Source organism: Leucoraja erinacea, chromosome 20, assembly GCF_028641065.1.
Source record: "Leucoraja erinacea ecotype New England chromosome 20, Leri_hhj_1, whole genome shotgun sequence".
NCBI classification, from domain to species: domain Eukaryota; kingdom Metazoa; phylum Chordata; class Chondrichthyes; order Rajiformes; family Rajidae; genus Leucoraja; species Leucoraja erinaceus.
In genome coordinates this window covers 32,730,991-32,750,200 of record NC_073396.1, presented here as the reverse complement: position 1 = coordinate 32,750,200, position 19,210 = coordinate 32,730,991, and the positions used below count along the sequence as shown (strand labels likewise).

General features: G+C 44.9%; 1 protein-coding gene across 1 annotated transcript in view; it reads right to left on the bottom strand.

The window, feature by feature from the left end:
- The window catches only part of wdr90 (WD repeat domain 90), a 101,871-nt gene that overhangs the window by 67,819 nt on the left and 14,842 nt on the right, over window positions 1–19,210 (bottom strand). Inside the window, 5 exon segments of the mRNA XM_055651822.1 lie at window positions 840–1,070; window positions 6,962–7,071; window positions 8,720–8,790; window positions 11,522–11,639; window positions 13,878–14,048. Coding sequence (XP_055507797.1) covers window positions 840–1,070; window positions 6,962–7,071; window positions 8,720–8,790; window positions 11,522–11,639; window positions 13,878–14,048 — 701 coding nt within the window.

Sequence of the window (19,210 nt, the reverse complement as noted above, 5' to 3'; positions counted from 1 at the left end):
GACAGAAGCCACCTCGTGGCGATCCCTGGAAGCAACGACGCAATGCACTCTGTGACGCATCGGGCAACAATTCTGTCAACATGTTGGACGACGACAGAAGCCAACAGCGAGCTACATCGTCTGACACACGAGCGAACGAACGTCTTCCTGATTGCCTTCTTATGTATACTCCTAGACTTCTTAAGTTGAAGAGGGATTCTCTTAATCCCAATAGCCCAATTCTGACGTCTCTTTTCTGGCCAGAGCCTCAACATTTCTCAACAAGCAGGGATCCCTAAACTAGCCAGCCCTGCCCTTCACCCGAACAGGAACCCGCTTACCCAGCACTTTTGCTAACTCACTTTTGAACGCCTCCCCCTTATGAACAGTCTCCTTACTAGTAACCCCTAATCGACCTCTGCAAGCACCCATCCCCAATGCCTCCAAACTCAGTCTTGCCCCAATTAAGATTTTACTTTGTGGGATAGTCCTATCCTCCTTCATAACTACTTTATTCTCTTCTTCCTAGATTGTAGACGGTGAAAATGGACAACAGAAAAACGGGACCAAATCTCTTTGCAGATTTGTTTCTAAAATTTCTTTGACACATAGGAGGGTGCCATTCAGCTGTGGCTAAAGATCAACAGATATATAAAAGCAGCAAATTTTCATTGGGAAACTACAGTTTAGGCTTTTTCCCGTCTGTGACAATCTCTACATTTTTACTAACAGGTCTCCTCTATGAGGAAAAATTACACAAGATTGCTTCAAAATTACACTGATCTAGCATTCACAAACTATGAACTTAAAATGAAAAAATAGATGAAACTCAAATATAATTGATCATATTTACATCTCACCTCAATATCACTGTCAGCTCTGTGGATTACAGCTCTACCACCTTGATCCGCAAAAACATGAATTCCACCATCATCTGCTGGAATCACTTTCATACATTCAAGACTTTTTGTGATTTCATCATTCTCCCAGTCTCTGCTACTTCTATCATGATTAGGTGACAACGTTATATCTAAATGTATTTCCGGGATGCTCCTTACGATCCGAGGGGATCTCCGATGCCTACACATTTCCTGAAAAAAGAAAAAAAACACTAAGAGTAGGCAATCAGAGAGAAATTGTTTACTTTGCTAGAACATCTAATCTGAAGAAATTTTAAATGATTTTGGTACTTCCATTCAGGTAAAAATCTGAGAATGAGGTAACCACGACAGTACTCCAAGGGAAGTGTCAGTTTTGGTAGTTTAGTTTTAGTTATGTAAATGCCTTGGCCTGCCCAAAAGTGCTTGCTGAAGGTAATTTGGATCTCATTGCAGGGGATATTGGTGCCAGTTCACTTTTCCTTCCAGTTAATTTGAAGGATTTTGCAGAGCACCTTGAAATAACCGCAGAATGGCTCAGAAGCTTAGGTCTCTGAGGCATAAAAGGGGTAACTGATCATTGCTTACTCAGTGGACCTTGGGTTTGTGCCAAGTCACACACTTGACCCTTAAATACCCTTTTCCTTGCTCATCGAAGGCTGTGCTGGCAAATTATCGGTGAAGGCGAGTTTTATCATCACTGGTGGCTGGTAAGGGAAGTTTTTAAACATCTCACCGGTGTTGTACAGTGGACCAGATTGATAGAGGTCCTTCGTCTTGCAGATGTTGAGCACACAGACCATCCTCTCATATGATACAAAACATTAATGGCTCGATATCCGACCTCAGAATGCATCAAATGAACAACTGACAAACCTGAGATCCTGAGATCCGAAGCAGTCATCATAGGGTAAACAACTTTCCATTATTTCTGTCGATCAACCGCACTTCCTCAGGAAGTTGGTCAGAGGTGAAATGCAGGCTTGTGTGAGAATAATGAAGCAGTCTTGTTTCGAACTGTTTTTCAGTTTTATAGATCCATTAGATAAAATCATGGCATGAATAACATCATAAAGAAAGCACAAAATAAATATACATTTTCATAGGCAACTGAAAATGAGTAGATGCACATAATCTCACTGGTTGATGGAGTCAAAGACATAAATGAAGTCAAGAAAGAACGTGTAGGGTCTGGTGTGCCTTCCTGCATTTCTCATGGCGTCATCATGCTCGAAGATCAAGTCCACATTGGACAGAATCCATACAGCAACTGAACGTTCTCTTCAACTATTTTCCTGAAGATTATCATGACTGCCACATTTTGGGTGCTCTGATATATCATCCTCTTTGCAGAGGTGAATGATGAAATGATGGATTCATGACCAAACAGTTCTCCTCAGTCATGCTTTAAAACTTCAATGGAGATAGTACCTGCTCCTGAGGCAGTGTTGTTTTTGTAGTTGGGATGCTCCCATTTTAACATCTTAATGGTTAGGAGAGATGGCAAAGCTGAACCAGAGGCTGCGGGGTACAGGATCAAGGGTGTTCACATCAATTGCAGAGCCACCGATGAGTTCTTCTCCAAAGTGTTCCATCCAGGAGACATTAATTCCTCTTTATCCTTGATAACTTCATCTCCCTTCCTGGTTCCCAGTGGTGTGAGGCCTACATCACTGAAGAATCTGTGCGTGACATGGCTATCATCTAGTACCTGAACACTGCAGGTGACATGTGCATGTTTTTTTTATAATGTGGGCAGCCATTGCACACTAGCTATCCTATTTACATGACAGAAAAAGGATTTCAGACAGTACATAAAAAGACACAACATGCTGTAGTAACTCAGCTGGTCAAGCAGCATCTCTGGAGAACATTTTGGGTCAGGACGCTTCATCAGACCGTTTGTAGTAGGGAGGAGAAAGCTGGAAGGAATGGTGGAACAAAACCTGGTAAGTGATATGCAGAAACAGGCGAGGGAGTTTTTTTGATTGGCAGATGGTTGGATACTGGACAGAGATGAAGACAAAAGGTGTGAGATAACCAAAGATGAGTAGAAATGTTAAGCCAGGGAAGGTACACAGGTGGAAAAGGCTGGCGGGGAGTGCAATGGGAGAAATATGGGTGGGCATCCATATAGAGTGCAGGGATGGGCCCTCTAAAATTGGTGAATTCAATGTTCATACCATTGGATTTTAAGCTTCCCAAGAGGAATATGAGGTGCAATGAAGGGGGCCCAGGATAGAAATGTCAGTAAGTATTGTGGAGAGCTGCGGTGGCGCGCTGCTGCGACCCGATTCCGGTGGATGGTGACACCGGGAGCTCGCGGGTCCCCGGTGGGAGACTGCTTTGCGGGGCACCGGCAACGGCGACTTCTCCCGCCCGAATTGCGGGGTTGAGAGTGACCTGGAGCGGGGCCTTACAACGCCCGGCGTGGCTTTAATTTGCCGCGGACTTGCTAGCGCCCGCCGTGGGCTCCAACACCAAGACCCGGGGCAGGGCCTTACATCGCCCGGCGTGGCTTTGAGTGGCCGCGGACTTGCTAGCGCCCGCCGGGGGCTTTGACCTCGACTTCGGGAGAGGAATGGAGAGCAGGGGAGAGACAAGACTTTGCCTTCCATCACAGTGAGGAGGAGACTCACTGTGATGGATGTTTGTGTAAATTGTGTTGGTGTGTGTCTTGGTTCTTTTCTTGTATGGCTGCAGAAACCAAATTTCGTTTGAACCTCATGTGAGGTTCAAATGACAAATAAACGGTATTGTATTGTATTGTACGAGTGGGAAGGGATGACTGAACCAAAGTGTTGCGTAGGAAGTGGTTTCCGAAGAAAGTGAAAAGGAGTGGGGATGTTCTCGTGATGGGATCACATTCAAAGTGGCGGAAATGTCACAGAATGTGTTGGATGTGGAGGCTGGTAGGGTGTAAGTTACAGACCGGTAGCAAGAGCAGAAATCCGGGACAGAGGAAACATGGGTGAGAGATCCATGTACAACCGCAGAGTGGAAACCACATTTAAAGAAAAAGGACATCTCGGATATCCTATAATGGAATGCCTCATCAGGGGAGCAAATATGGTGGAGTCAGAGAAATTGAAAGTAGGGGATTGTGTGGGAGGTATAGTCCAGATAACTGTGGGAGTCGGTGAATTTATAGCAGTGTCCAGATAACTGGGAATCTGCGAGTTTACAGTAGAATATAGATAACTGTAGGAGTCAGTGGGTTCATAGAGGAGTCAGGAAAAACTGTTGGTGGACAATAGGTGGACACTCCAGAATTCAGTTCTTGATATTGACTTCATACCTCGCTCCAACCACAGACCTATTAATATTCCCAGCCCATGTCTCCTAGCTATTGGCCATATTCCTGGTCCTGGCCACACATCTGCCTCAAATGAACAAATACAACTTTAAACTAAAATTCCAGTCTTTCAGGAACTTAAAATATCCCCTGGTGCTTACAAAAAGATTTGGAGTTTACTGACCTTTGTTCTGCAGAGCTGTTTATTTCTCCACATAACATTTACAACTTATCAAAAAGGTCGCCATTGCTTCTGAAATCTTTGGAATGTCTTGAATTTGTAAAATATACTAAATAATTATAAATACTTTGTCACAGTGCCCTCCATAATGTTTGGGACAAAGACCCATCATTTATTGATTTCCATCTGTACTCCACAATTTAAGATTTGTAATAGACAAAATCACATGTGGTTAAAGTGCACATTGTCAGATTTTAATAAAGGCCATTTTTATACATTTTGGTTTCACCATGTAGAAATTACAGCAGTGCTTATGCATAGTCCCCCCATTTCAGGGCACCATAATGTTTGGGGCAAAGCAATGCCGTGTAAATGCAAGTAGTCATGCGTAGTATTTTGTTGGATATCCTTTGTATGCAATGACTGCTTGAAGTCTGCGATTCATGGACATCACCAGTTGCTGGATATCTTCTCTGGTGATGCTCTGCCCGGCCTGTATTGCTGCCATCTTTAGCTTATGCTTGTTTTGGGGGCCAGTCCCCAATTTTCTCTTCAGCATATAAAAAGCATGTTCAATTGGGTTCAGATCGGGTGATTGACAGCCACTCAAGAATTGATCATTTTCTAGCTTTGAAAAACTCCTTTGTTGCTTTAGCAGTATGTTTGAAATCATAGTCTTGATGTAGAATGAACCGCCAACCATTGAGTTTGTTTGAACTTGAGCGGATATGGTGTTTCTATACACTTCAGTACCTTCAGCAACCATACATGCCCAGGCCATAACACCCCCACCACCGTGTTTCACAGATGAGGTGGTATGCTTTGGATCTTGGGCAGTTCCTTCTCTCCTACATATTTTCCTCTTGCCATCACTCTGATATAAGTTAATCTTCGTCTCATCTGTCGACAAGACCGTTTTCCAGAACTGTGATTACTCTTTTAAGTACTTCTTGGCAAACTGTAACCTGGTCATCCTATTTTTGCAGCTAACCAGTGGTTTGCACCTTGCAGAGTAGCCTCTGTATTTCTGTCCATGAAGTATTCTGCAGACAGTGGTCATTGACAATACCACACCTGACTCCTGAAGAATGTTTCTGATCTGTCGGACAGGTGTTTGGGGATTTTTCTTTATTATAGAGAGAATTTTTCTTTCATCATCTGTGGAGTGCTTCCTTGGCCTGCCAATCCCTTTGCGATTAGTAAGCTCACCAGTACTCTCTTTCTTCTTAATGATGTTCCAAACAGTTGATTTTGGTAAGCCTAAGGTTGGCACAACTTTGGTCCTCATGTTGATAAACAGCAACGGTGATGGAAATGGCGGCGCTGTTGAACTGCTGCAGGTCGCCTGCAGTCCGTCTGTTTTTACTTTTTTTTGTTGTTTTTTGTCATCTTGATTTAGTTAAATTTTAGTTTATTAGGTTGTGTTATGTGTGGGGGGGGGGTGGAAACATGTTTTTTGTCTCTTCCTTCGGGGGAATGCGACTCTTTCTGTCGTATCCCCCTTCTCTGCCTCCGTCTGCGCTGAGGCCTAATGGCGGAGCTGGCAGTCTCCAACTGCGACCGACCTCGAGAGCTCCGGAAACAGAGCTAGCCAGGACTTCGGAGTTGTGGCGGCGTTCCGGCATCGGCGGCCCGACTCGGGGCTGAGGCGGTGCACCGGCGTCGACTCGGGGCTGAGGCAGTGCGACTCGGGGGGGCTGAGGCAGCGACCTGAATCCGGGGCTCGGCGCGGGCCAGTGGACGACATCGTCCACAGCTCGCAGGTCACAGGTTGGCGACCTGTTTTTACGGAGCTCTCACGGCAACAGCTGCGTCTGCTGGACTGGAGGGCGGCATCTTCGGCAGCTTCGACCATCCCGGGCCGCGGTGCTTGAACCGGCCCGTTCGCGGAGCTCGGTTACCATCGCACTGTAGGGTAACAACATCGGAGGCCTGGATCGCCTCAGCGCAGAGGGAGAATAAGGAGGGAAGAGACAGCGACTTAAGACTTTTGCCTCCATGACAGTGAGGAGGTGCCTGGTGAACTCACTGTGGTGGATGTTAATTTGTGTTTATTGTGTGTTTTGTTATTTATTATTATATGTATGACTGCAGGCAACAAAATTTTGTTCAGACCGAAAGGTCTGAATGACAAATAAAGGAATCTAATCTAATCTAATCTAATCTAAGGAAAGACTGGAGGAAAGACTAGGTGCTGAGAGCTCTCTTATACCTGCATTAAAGAGGCATTTAAACACACCTAAGCAATTACAAACAACTGTGAAGCCATGCGTCCCAGACATGATGGTGTCCTGAAACAGGAGTACCATGTATGAACACAGCTGTAATTTCTACTTGGTGAAACCAAAATGTATAAAAATACCCTTTAATAAAATCTGATAATGTGCACTTTAACCACATGTGATTTTTTTCCCAATTACAAATCTCAAATTGTGAAGTACAGAGGCAAATAAATAAATGATGGGTCTTTGTCCCAAACAATACATAACAATGGTAGCTAGCTCTATTTCAAAAAATAATCTTCTGAAACCACTCAGAATCTTGATATCTCTTGTGCGTGATTAGATAATGAATAAAAACTATTAAGTATCCAGTCAGCAGAATGCCATTGCTTTGTCAGGTACTCACTGCTTCTGGGCTGGTAATTTGTTGGATGAGGGAAACTCTGTCTTTGACAGCCTTACTGACGCTCACTGTGTGAGAATTCGTTCTAATTGGAATGTAATGTGTTGAATGACCTAGACAAGGCAAAATTAAAAATTATAAATTAAAACATAGCACAAAGAGATGCAAGGTTTTGATGCTGATCAACGACTTCCAAGCAAAAGAAATATTCTACCATTATACTGTGCTTTATATCACCAAGTTCATAAGTTCTAAGAGCAGACCCATCAAGTCTACTCCACCATTCAATCTTGGCTATCTTTCCCTCTCAATCCCATTCTCCTGCCTTCTCCCCATAACTGCTGACATACTTGTTAATCAAGAATCTGTCAATCTCTACTTAAAACTTTCCATTGACTTGGCTTCCACAGACGTCTGTGGCAATGAATTCCACAGATTCACCACCCTCTGAGTAAAGAAGTTCCTCCTCATCTCCTTTCTAAAGGTTCAAACTTTTATTCTGAGGCTATGGCTTCTGATCCTAGACTTTCCCACTAGTGGAAACAGCCTCTCCACATTCACAGCCAGGCTTTTCACTATTCAGTAACTATTCAGTCAATTTTGGATGCAATTTGCCTTGCTTTAACTTTTTGAATAATCTCCCATGGTAAACACCTTGGTAAAGGCCTTGTGAAATCCACTACATCAACTGCACTCCATCATCAAAACATTTTGTATCTATTTAAAAATATTCAAATTGGTCTGAAGAAGGGTCTTAACCTGAAACATCACCCATTCCTTCTCTCCAGAGATGCTGCCTGTCCTGCTGAATTACTCCAACATTTTGCGTCTAACTTCAAATTGGTCAGACAGGATGTATCCATCTAACAAACCATACTGATTATCAATGATTGATCCCTACCTTTCCAAGCACAATTTAATCTTGTCCTTCAGTAGTTTTTCCGATGACTTCCCTAGATCCACAGGCCTATAGCATCATACAGCAAGAACATATTCTCCTTTATATCCCTCCTTTCCGCACGTCACACTCATGGTGAGTTGTAAGTACTACCCTCCCTTCAACCATTTTACCATGTGCTGGTCAATGCTCTAGGTTCGCCTTACTAGTCAGATTCCTTGCATTCAAAATAAATACAATTTAGCCTTGCATTGGTTACCGCTTCCCACCCCCCCCCCCCCCCCCCCCCCCCCCCCCCCCCCCCCCCCCCCCCCCCCAGAGCCCATCCCCGCTCTCATGTGTCTGAGAGGGGCATGGCCATGGATAATTCTTGCACTATCTACTCTTCTTCTGCTCAGCTCTATAGTCGCCAATTGCTTTTCTGCCTATGTAGCAATTCCAGGATGACCAGCTCACTAAACATATCCATAATGTCCTCAATATCAATAAGCTTTACAGTGAATCCAGTTATCCAGTATGGTCAGTCAAATGTTACATCTGGCCATACTTCCCACATACATAGTTACCGAGAATATTTCCAGTATCCCTGATTTCTCTCAGAGCACCATGTGGTCGAGTTCTCCATGGATTACTATTGAATGACCATAGGTCTCCAAATTGTGAGGGTAATTAATTATGAAAGAGCTTTATTCCACTCTAAGCACACCTATTACAAACTAGATTCACTATCTTCACTCAGTCCTTTGCAATGTCAATTTTTTTTTTTAAATTATGGTGCCAGTAAAAGAACTAAGAATATAAAACCTTAAGATCTTTGAAATACTTCACATTTATCTTGAAATTAAATTAACAGTGTTTCTAACCTGTTTTATGTGGGCTTGTGTGTCCCTTCTGAATTGAGTCGTATGGCATCTTAACTCCATCTGAAGGAAATCTAAAGATAAACATATAAATGAAATTACATCTAGTTGCAGCACTATAAAGTCAAATGGATTAGGTCAGAATTTACTTTTTTTTAAGTTTAGATTTCCTGCAATTTGTGTTGGGGTTTATTTTTTGCATGCACTACGTGGAACAAGATATAATTAATCCTTTTTACACAGATGTACTTTAGTGTTAAGTGAACTGCAGAGTTTCTGTGAAGAAAATCTTTTAGTCAGCCAAGAAGGCAATGGCAAGATTAAATTGTTCCTCTTGTCAATTGTTTGAATTTTTTTTTTTTTTTACTATCAAGCTCCAGAAACGGAGTAAACCACGACATTCAGTTAAATTAACAAATTCACATTAATGTAATTAAATAGTAACCAGCAAATCATGACTCATTGTTCAAGTTGAATCTCAGGTTAGTTGTGAAAATCAATGGGTTAGAGTGGACTGCCCAATGCACTTGCCTATTTGGCACATTTAACCACCATAAGCAACCAACCCCAATTCCTAAATGCACATGCAACAAAAAATAATATCCTGTTATACACCCCTGTGAACGCCTGCAGCCCAACAGCTTTGGTGAATTGCACGTTTCTGTGATTCCCCTGAAGATATCTTTGAGCTATGCCTCTTCCCTAACTATACCAGGGTGTATTAAGAACAGAAAATGCTGGAGATACTCATCAAGCCTGGCAACAACTGTGGAGAGAAAAACAAATTTCAGATTTTCAGCAACTGAATTGTTTTGCATCCCACAATTCTAGTTTTGTTGCTTTATTTCCTTCTCTGTCCTAATTCATGAACAGTTACTTATATATCTTCCAGACAAATCCACTTTGATTAGCAAACTTTGGCCACCCTCTCTTAGATGGTGCCAACTAGGGTGTCATCTAGCTCTCTGAGTCACCACTGTTTCACATCCCCATTATTATCTCAGAAATGAAAAAAATAGTAACTGCAGATGCTAGAAATCTGAAATGAAACAGAAAATGTTGGAAACACTCAACAGGTTCACAGCATCCGTGAAAAGAAAAACAGATTTATTGTTTCATGATGAAAACTCTTTGTCAGAATCATTTATATTCTCTTTGGTCCTCACCCTTCTTAAAACATTTTGATTTACTTCATTTTCCAGTTCTGATGAAATGTCACCAACTTGGGAACACTAACTCTTTTTCTTCCATAACAGGTGCTGCCTGACTTCCTAAGTAGTTTATTTAAAGCTACAATTTCATTTTTACTTTTAGAGAAAGTCATTGTCCTGTTAGTGACTCTGGTCTCAAGTTTTAGATTGCCTTAATAAGTGCCACTTAATCCCTACCTACACCTTCACCACCATTCATGAAGTTAATTTGCCTAATTTCAGGGTTAATCCACCTAACAATTCAATTTTTTTAAGATCAGCACTGCAGTACTTGGGACAGGTTTCTGTATTAAAGGCTTCATATTTGATGCAAATTTCAAGTTGCAGATCCAAAGATGGCACGTAGAAATTCATGGTCACATTCTCGGATACCAAACTTCAGTCATCCTCACTCAGTACTCCATCCTTACTCAATCCCTTTTTTAAAATATCAGTCGGCTGAGACAGTCACATACCACTACAATGAAAGAGGACCTAGACTGGGGTAGCACGGTTTGGTTGCAAGTACAGGTGCACAACCTTTAATCCGGAGTTCCGGAAACCGAAAAGCTCCGAAAACCGGACATTTTTTCCAGGATGTCGTCTGCACACCAAAGCTCGCGTTTGGGGCCAAACTTGACCCGAAACGATCCACGGTCAACCCAGGTCTGTACTACTATAGCGGCTGCCTCCTCCCCGGAGACCGGGGAGACACTTAAACATCTGTAAATCATTGCTTAAATGTTAGTCAGTTAGTTTGGAGGGCTTTTATGTGAAGGGGGGGAACTTTAATTCTTAGTCCCCTACCTGGTCGGAGAGGCGGGGAACCGGGCAATGCCTTACCGGGTCGCGGAGCTGGGGCTGCAGGCGTCCGGCCGCGGGCGGCGCCGGTTGGAGCTCTGACCCCGGCAACACTACCCGTGGCTGCGCGGCGCACCAAATCCAGCGCTGCCCGCGACCGGACGCCCGCAGCCCCAGCTCCGCGTTGTTGGGAGTCGGCGGCCACAGCGCTCCGGAACTTACCGCACGGCGACCCGGTTAGGCATTGCCTGCTCCCCTCTGGTATCCCAGCGCTGTGGCCACCGACTGCCAACATCGCGAAGCTGGGGCTGCGGGCGTTCGGCGGCGCTGAATTTCTTGGTTCTTGGAGCGCCGCGCAGCCAGGGGGTAGAGTTGCCGGGGTCGGAGCTCCAACCGGCGCCGTCCGCGGCCGGACGCCCGCAGCCCCAGCTCCGCGATGTTGGGAGTCAGCGGCCACAGCGCTCCGGAGCTTACTGCACGGCGACCCGGTAAAGCATTGCCCGCTCCCCGCCTCTCCGACCAGGTAGGGGACTAAGAATTAAAGTTTCCCCCTTCACACCCCCCCCCCCCCCCACATAAAATCCCTCCACACTAAATCCCTCCAAACTAACAGTTAAGCAATGATTTACAATGATTCCCCGGTCTCCGGGGAGGAGGCAGCCGCTCCAGACTTTTCAAGCCGCCCGCGCGACCTACCTAATCTATGCTAAAAATCTTCCATTCTGTGCACCTGTAGTAGAATTTCAGATCTTTTTTTTTTTGATAAAACATCACGTGACCACAGTATTCCTTCTTATTGCACAGTGAAGCTGACCTGATGCAATCATAAATATCGTGCCAGTTTTCTCCTTTGGGCACAAGAAAAGCCATTTCTCTTGGCATTGGCGATACATCATGCAGTCCTGCCCGCTTCGCCTCATGGACTGTCACACCTGAAATGCATAAATGAAGAATTATATGCAGAAGTGGCACATACTAACAGTTTGGGTGTCTTTCATCAGTTACCATTGACCTTTACTTTCAGAAGCGACAAATGAGAACCCAAGACTTGTTTCGAAAGGAACTGAATACTGTCATGTTTATTTTTGGTCCACGTAAATGAAACATGTCCAAATCTCCAAGTTTGCGGATGACACAAAGCTGGGTGGCAGTGTGAGCCGCGAAGAGGATGCTATAAGGTTGCAGGGTGACTTGGATAGGTTGGGTGAGTGGGCAGATGCATGGCAGATGCAGTATAATGTGGATAAATGTGAGGTTATCCATTTTGGTGGCATGAACAAGAAAGCACATTATTATCTGAATGGTTAGAATAACTGTAGATGCTGGTTTAAATCGAAGGTGGACTCAAAATGTTGGAGTAACTTAATGGGACAGGCAGCATCTCTGGAGAGAAGAAATAACGTCACCCATTCCTTCTCTCCAGAGATACTGCCAGTTCTTCTGAGTTACTCCAGCATTTTGTGACTACCTATTATCTGAATGGTGTCAGGTTAGGAAAAGGGGAGGTGCAACGAGACATGGGAGTCCTTGTACATCAGTCACTGAAAGTAAGCATGCAGGTACAGCAGGCAGTATAGGAGCAAAGAAGTCTTACTGCAATTTTACAGGGTCCTGGTGAGACCACACCTGGAGTAATATGTGCAGCTTTGGTCTCCTAATTTGAGGAAGGACATTCTTGCTATTGAGGGAGTACTGCGTAGGTTCACCAGGTTAATTCCTGGGATGGCAGGACTGACATATGATAAAAGAATGGGTCGACTGGGCTTATATTCACTGGAATTTAGATGGATGAGAGGGGATCTTATAAAAACATAAAATTCTTAAGATATTGGACAGGCTAGATGCAGGAAAAATGTTCCAGGTGGGGGAAATCCAAAACTAGGGATCACCGATTAAGAATAAGTGGTAGGCCATTGAGATGAGGAAAAACGTTTTCACCCAAAGAGTTGTGAATCTGTGGAATTCTCTTCCACAGAAGGCAGTGGAGGGCAATTCACTGGATGTTATCAAAAGATAGTTAGATATAACTCTTAGGCCTAACGGAATCAAGGGATATGGGGAGAAAGCAGGAATGGGATACTGATTTAGGATGATCAGCCATGATTATATTGAATGGCTCGAAGGGCCGAATGGCCTACTCCTGCATTTATTTTCCATGTTTCTATGTTTCAATGAATCCAAAAACACGTTTTTTTTTTAAATAACCAGCACACTGGGATGGCGTCTTCAATTCCTGCATGATTCATGATACTGACCTTCCTGGACCTAAAAATGAAATTACCTGGACACAAACATGGATATGTCAAGGTGGCTGTCGTTTATGGCTCTGCCTTACCACTCATTCTATTATTGTGTTATCTGACTGATTTTCTCAGCTTGCTGATTTAAAAGATAATTGCAGAAAATAAAAGCCCATTGTATAAGAGGTAACATATATGGATAGAACTGGCTGACTAACGCGAAACAGAAGATTTGCATGAATGGATCTTTTGTAATGTACGGAATGCCATTTGGATTATATGTAAATGACATAGATGAAGGTAACGAATGCAAGGTTGATAAATTTGCTAATGTTGCAAAGAGAAGCAGGGAAGTAAGTTTTGAGGAACACATAAAAATACAATAAAGAGATAGGTTAAGTGAGTGGGCAAAGATCTGACAAATGTGAACGTAGGAAAATCTGGAAGAAAATCCGGGCTCACTCTCTCTGCTCCCGCAATCGGAAGCATGCGGGTGCAACAGGAGCCTCCCACCGTTATCAAGCGACGAGTCATGTGTAGCCAGGGCAACGCAATGTACAGAGGTAAATGCTATGTCTGCATCCAATACCCTGGGATCTCGCTGTGCTGTTGCATCTGCAAACCTGTCCCCAATGATGTCAGGAAATTCCTGCATCTAGCTTGATCAGACTGTACTTAAACTACAGAAGGAAAAATCCATAAATTATTAAAGAATAATTGGATACAGAAATGGGGGCTAATTTACGATCTTTTGATCTAAGACGTCAAATGACTGTTCATCAGCAATTATCTCATAATATTGTGCACAACCACAATTTAATTTTCTTATGCACAACATCACCAAATATCAACCATCACACAGTCACTGTGATATCACAGAACTGCCATTGTATTCCTCGCTCAGTCCACGAGAATGATGTGATTACTTACTTGGCTCAAATAACAAGTCACTGGTGAAGATGTTCTTTACATACATATTAGAGCAAAGTTTAATGCTTTTCAGGTGGCTGTAGTGTCTCTTTAGATAAAACAATAAAATATAATGAAGGTCCATGATCAGACATGTCCACTTCACACCAACAGGAGCAAGGCCAACCAGGTCTGTTGAAAGGAAAAGGGAAGAATTACAAGCATATCAACAAGCAATAAATCAATACAGCTAGCCGATTTGTATCCATGGCCGTCCGAAGGGGAGGTGCGTTGGGTGCGACCCGCCCCCCCCCCCCCCCCCTCCCCAGAAAAAAAAAAAAAAAAATCAACATTTCCACTTTGAAAACAGCCAGTTCTCTGTTCTCCCGTCGCCGGGCAAGAGTGGCTGAATCTGAACCCAACGGCTGTAACCCCAACACCAGACGCCGCTGCGGCGGAGCCCGTTCCCCTCGCCTCCCCCCGCCGCCGGGGCCCGAGCCATCTTCTCCCCACACCACCCGCGCTGACCCCCACTGGGCCCCACGCAACCCCCGCTGAGCTTATGCCACTCCCGCTGGGCCCACGCCACCCCCGCTGGGTCCACGCCACCTCCGCTGGGTCCACGCCACCCTTGCTGACCCCCGCCACCCCCGCTGGGTCCACGCCACCCCCGTTGACTCTCATTGGGTCCACGCCACCCCTGCTGGGTCCACGCCACCCCTGCTGGGCCCACGCCACCCCCTCAGGGCCCATGCCATCCCCACTAACCCCCGCCACCCCCGCTGGGCCCACGCCACCTTCATCACCCCCCGCCCACTGGGCCCTCGCCACCTTCATCTTCGCCCCCCCCCCCCCGCAAGAAAGGGGGGGGGGGGGGGATGTGAGAGGTGGGAGTGGGAGAAAGAGAGGGAAGGGAGAAAGAGAGATGGGGGAGGGGAGAGGAAAAGGGGGATTATCTATAGTGAGATTGCAAAATTAAGGTAGGTTTTAGAGCTATTATATTTTCTCCTCCATATGAATAATATTAAACATCAAATAATATCAAACAATTGGAACTGCTTTCTTTTCCTTGATAACAATACTGAAAAATATGAATTCCATAGTTTGTGACATAAATAGTGACTGGCAGTGACTAGTGGGGTAGCGCAAGGCTCAGTGCTGGGACCCCAGCTATTTACAATATATATTAATGATCTGGATGAGAGAATTGAAAGCAATATCTCCAAGTTTGCGGATGGCACTAAGCTGGGGGGCAGTGTTAGCTGTGAGGAGGATGCTAGGAGACTGCAAGGTGACTTGGATAGGCTGGGTGAGTGGGCAAATGTTTGGCAGATGCAGTATAATGTGGATAAATGTGAGGTTATCCATTTTGGTGGCAAAAACGGGAAAGCAGACTATTATCTAAATGGTGGCCGATTGGGAAAGGAGGAGATGCAGCAAGACCTGGGTGTCATGGTACACCAGTCATTGAACGTAGGCATGCAGGTGCAGCATGCAGTGAAGAAAGCGAATGGTATGTTAGCTTTCATAGCAAAAGGATTTGAGTATAGGAGCAGGGAGGTTCTAATGCAGTTGTACAGGGTCTTGCTGAGACCACACCTGGAGTATTGCGTACAGTTTTGGTCTCCAAATCTGAGGAAGGACATTATTGCCATAGAGGGAGTGCAGAGACGGTTCACCAGACTGATTCCTAGGATGTCAGGACTGTCTTATGAAGAAAGACTGGATAGACTTGGTTTATACTCTCTAGAATTTAGGAGATTGAGAGGGGATCTTATAGAAACTTACAAAATTCTTAAGGGGTTGGACAGGCTAGATGCAGGAAGATTGTTCCCGATGTTGGGGAAGTCCAGGACAAGGGGTCACAGCTTAAGGATAAGGGGGAAATCCTTTAAAACTGAGATGAGAAGAACTTTTTTCACACAGAGAGTGGTGAATCTCTGGAACTCTCTGCCACAGAGGGTAGTTGAGGCCAGTTCATTGGCTATATTTAAGAGGGAGTTAGATGTGGCCCTTGTGGCTAAGGGGATCAGGGGGTATGGAGAGAAGGCAGGTACGGGATGCTGAGTTGGATGATCAGCCATGATCATATTGAATGGCGGTGCAGGCTCGAAGGGCCGAATGGCCTACTCCTGCACCTAATTTCTATAGAAACATAGAAATTAGGTGCAGGAGTACTATGTTTCTATGTTTCTAAATACACATTTTAATGGGATCATTATATACAGATGTAACATTTCAATTTCGAGGTCGGGGAGGAGGGTTGGGGGCAAATATGCGTCAAACTGATAGCCTAAAAGAGTTAAAAGATAGCCTAATCGATAAAGAGCTGAGATGAGGAATCAGAGCTGCCAAGGAAAGGTACTCTGAGAAGTTGAGGTGCAAGTTCTCAGCTAATGACACTTTTTCAGTTTGGAAGGACATGCAAGAAATCACCAGCTATAAGAGGAAAGCCCCTCGCTCTTTCGACAATCGTCAGCTGACAAACGACCTAAATGAGCTTTACTGCAGGTTTGAAAATCAGAAACGTAACCCTGGTACCCCTTCCCCAACAAACACAGCCAGACCCCAGTCGACAAAGAATGGACCCTGCACCCTCTCCTTCCCATTCACCACTTCACACCTACTTAAGGCAAGACTCCAGTATGAAAAGAGTGGACTCTTTCCCACCCCAACCAACACTTCACACCCACTCACAGCCTGACCTCAGTCTACAAAGACTGGGGCCTTCTACACCCACCCCACTCCAATCACCAGTTCACACCCAATTACTAATTTTTAACCAGTCCCTGCTTGCTTCAAAGTCTCCACTATTGTCCCTGTACCCAAAAAGGTAAGGATTACTGGTCTTACTGACTACAGGCAGGTTGCACTGACCTCTGTAGTCATGAAGACCTTTGAAAGGCTTGTGCTGGCCAAACTGAAAAATATCACAATCCCTCTGCTGGACATATTGCATATTGGGCCAATAGATCTGTGGATGACGCAGTCAATCTGGGCCTGCACTTCATTCTCCAGCACCTAGACCTCCAGGGAACCTATACGAGGATTTTGTTTTATTGATTTTAGCTCTGCATTCAACACCATTGTGCCAGAGCTACTACGCTCCAAACTTTCTGAGTTGACTGTGCCTGAACCCCTCTGTCGGTGGATCACCAGTTTTCTGACAGACAGGAAGCAGCATGTGAGGCGGGAAAGCATATCTCGGACCCACAAACTCTCAGCATAGGAGCATCGCAAGATGCGTACTCTCCCCTCTCCTCTACTCTCGTCACACCAATGACTGCACCTCCACAGACACCTCTGTCAAGCTTCTCAAGTTTGCGGATGACACAACCCTGATTGGACTGATCCAGGATGGGGATCTCGGTACTCTTTTCAGTTTGACATCTTCCCTATAACATGGTACCCAGAACTGAACACAATATTCTAAATGCGGTCTCACCTAAGTCTTATACACCTGCAACATGACCTCCCAACATCTATACTCAATACTCTGACTGATGAAGGCCAAAGTGCCAAAATACATTATACCTGCGACACGACCTTCAAGGAACCATGCAACCATTACTCTGCCCATCTGGTTAATTGATTCAGATCCTGCTGCAATCTTTCACAACCATCTTCACTATCTGCAAAGCCACTCACTTCTGAATCATCAGCAAACTTGCTAATCTTGCCCTGTTCTATGACATTTCACAGAATGCTGGAGTAACTCAGCGGGCCAGGCTGAGTATAGAAGTTGGGAGGTCATGTTGCAGTTGCATAAGAAGTTGGTGAGGCCGCATTCAGAGTACGGTGTTCAGTTCTGGGCACCATGTTATAGGAAATATGTCATCAAACTGTTAAGGGTACAGTGAAGATTCATGAGGATGCTGCCAGGACTAGAGAGCCAGAGCTATAGGGAGGGGTTGAGTGGGCTGGGGTTCTATTTCATGGAGCATAGGAGGATGAAGGATGATCTAATAGAGGTGTATAAAATCATGATTTGAATAGATATGGTTGAGTCTTTTGCCCAGAGTAAGTGAATCGAGGAGCAGAGGACATAAGTTTAAGGTGAAGGGCAAAAGATTTAATAGGAATCTGTGGGGTATGTTTTTCACACAAAGGGTGGCAGGTGTATGGAACAAGCTGCCAGAGGAGGTAGTTGAGGCAGGGACTATCGCAACATTTAAGAAACAGTTAGACAGGTACATGGATAGGACAGGTTCGGAGGGATATGGATCAAACGTGGGCAGGTGGGACTAGTGCAGATGGGACATGCTGGGCCGAAGGGCCTGTTTCCACACTGTATCACTCTACGGCTCTATCTTTCCCTCTCAAACCCATTCTCCTGCCTTCTCCCCATTACCTCTGACACCCGTATCAATCAAGAATCTATCAATCTCCTCCTGAAAAACGTCCATTGACTTGACCTCCACAGCTGTCTGTGGCAATGAATTCCACAGTTCACCACCCTCTGACTTAAGAAATTCCTGCTCATCTCCTTCCTAAAGGAATGTCTTTTAATTCTGAGGTTGTAGCCACTGGTCCTAGACTCTCCCACTAGTGGAAACATCCTCTTCAAATCCACTCCATCCAGATTTTTACCAGGCTGGGACAGACGGATACAGCTTCACACCGTGTCCCAAAGCTTGTGTCCTGTCCTGCATCACCCAAGGCAGCAGAGATGTTATAGGAGAGGGCAAGCACCATAACAAAGTAGCTCACGATGGTTTGGGTATCATTCAGGAATGTCTATGCATGTCACATCATGAATATTACTGAAGAATGGTCTTGACCCGAAATATAATCTATACCTTTTCTCCAGAGATGCTGCCTGACCCACTGAGTTACTCCAGCACTCTGTAACATGCCACCTATCCATGTTCTTCACAGATGCTGCCTGACTCACTGAGTTACTCCAGCACTCTGTGACATGTCACCTATCCATGTTCTCCACAGATGCTGCCTGACCCGCTGAGTTACTCCAGCACTCTGTGAAACGTCGCCTATTCATATTCTCCGCAGATGCTGCCTGACCCACTGAGTTACCCCAGCACTTTGTGACTATTTTCCCTTCACCCATCTGCCCAAGCCCACTCTCCCCCCTCCTTTCCTATGTTCCTTTCCACCCATAAAACTCTCTCTGCCTTTACATTTCACTCCTCTTTCAAATCTGCCCTACTTACCTACATGCATTTTTCTTCTTCACTTTTTAGTCATAGAATGACGCAGTGTGGAAACAGGCCCATCAGCCGAACTTGCCCACACCGACTGACATGTCCCATCTAAACTAGTCCCACTCACACGCGTTTGGTCCATATCCATCTAAATCTGTCCTATCCATGTACGTGTCCAAATGTCTCTAAAAC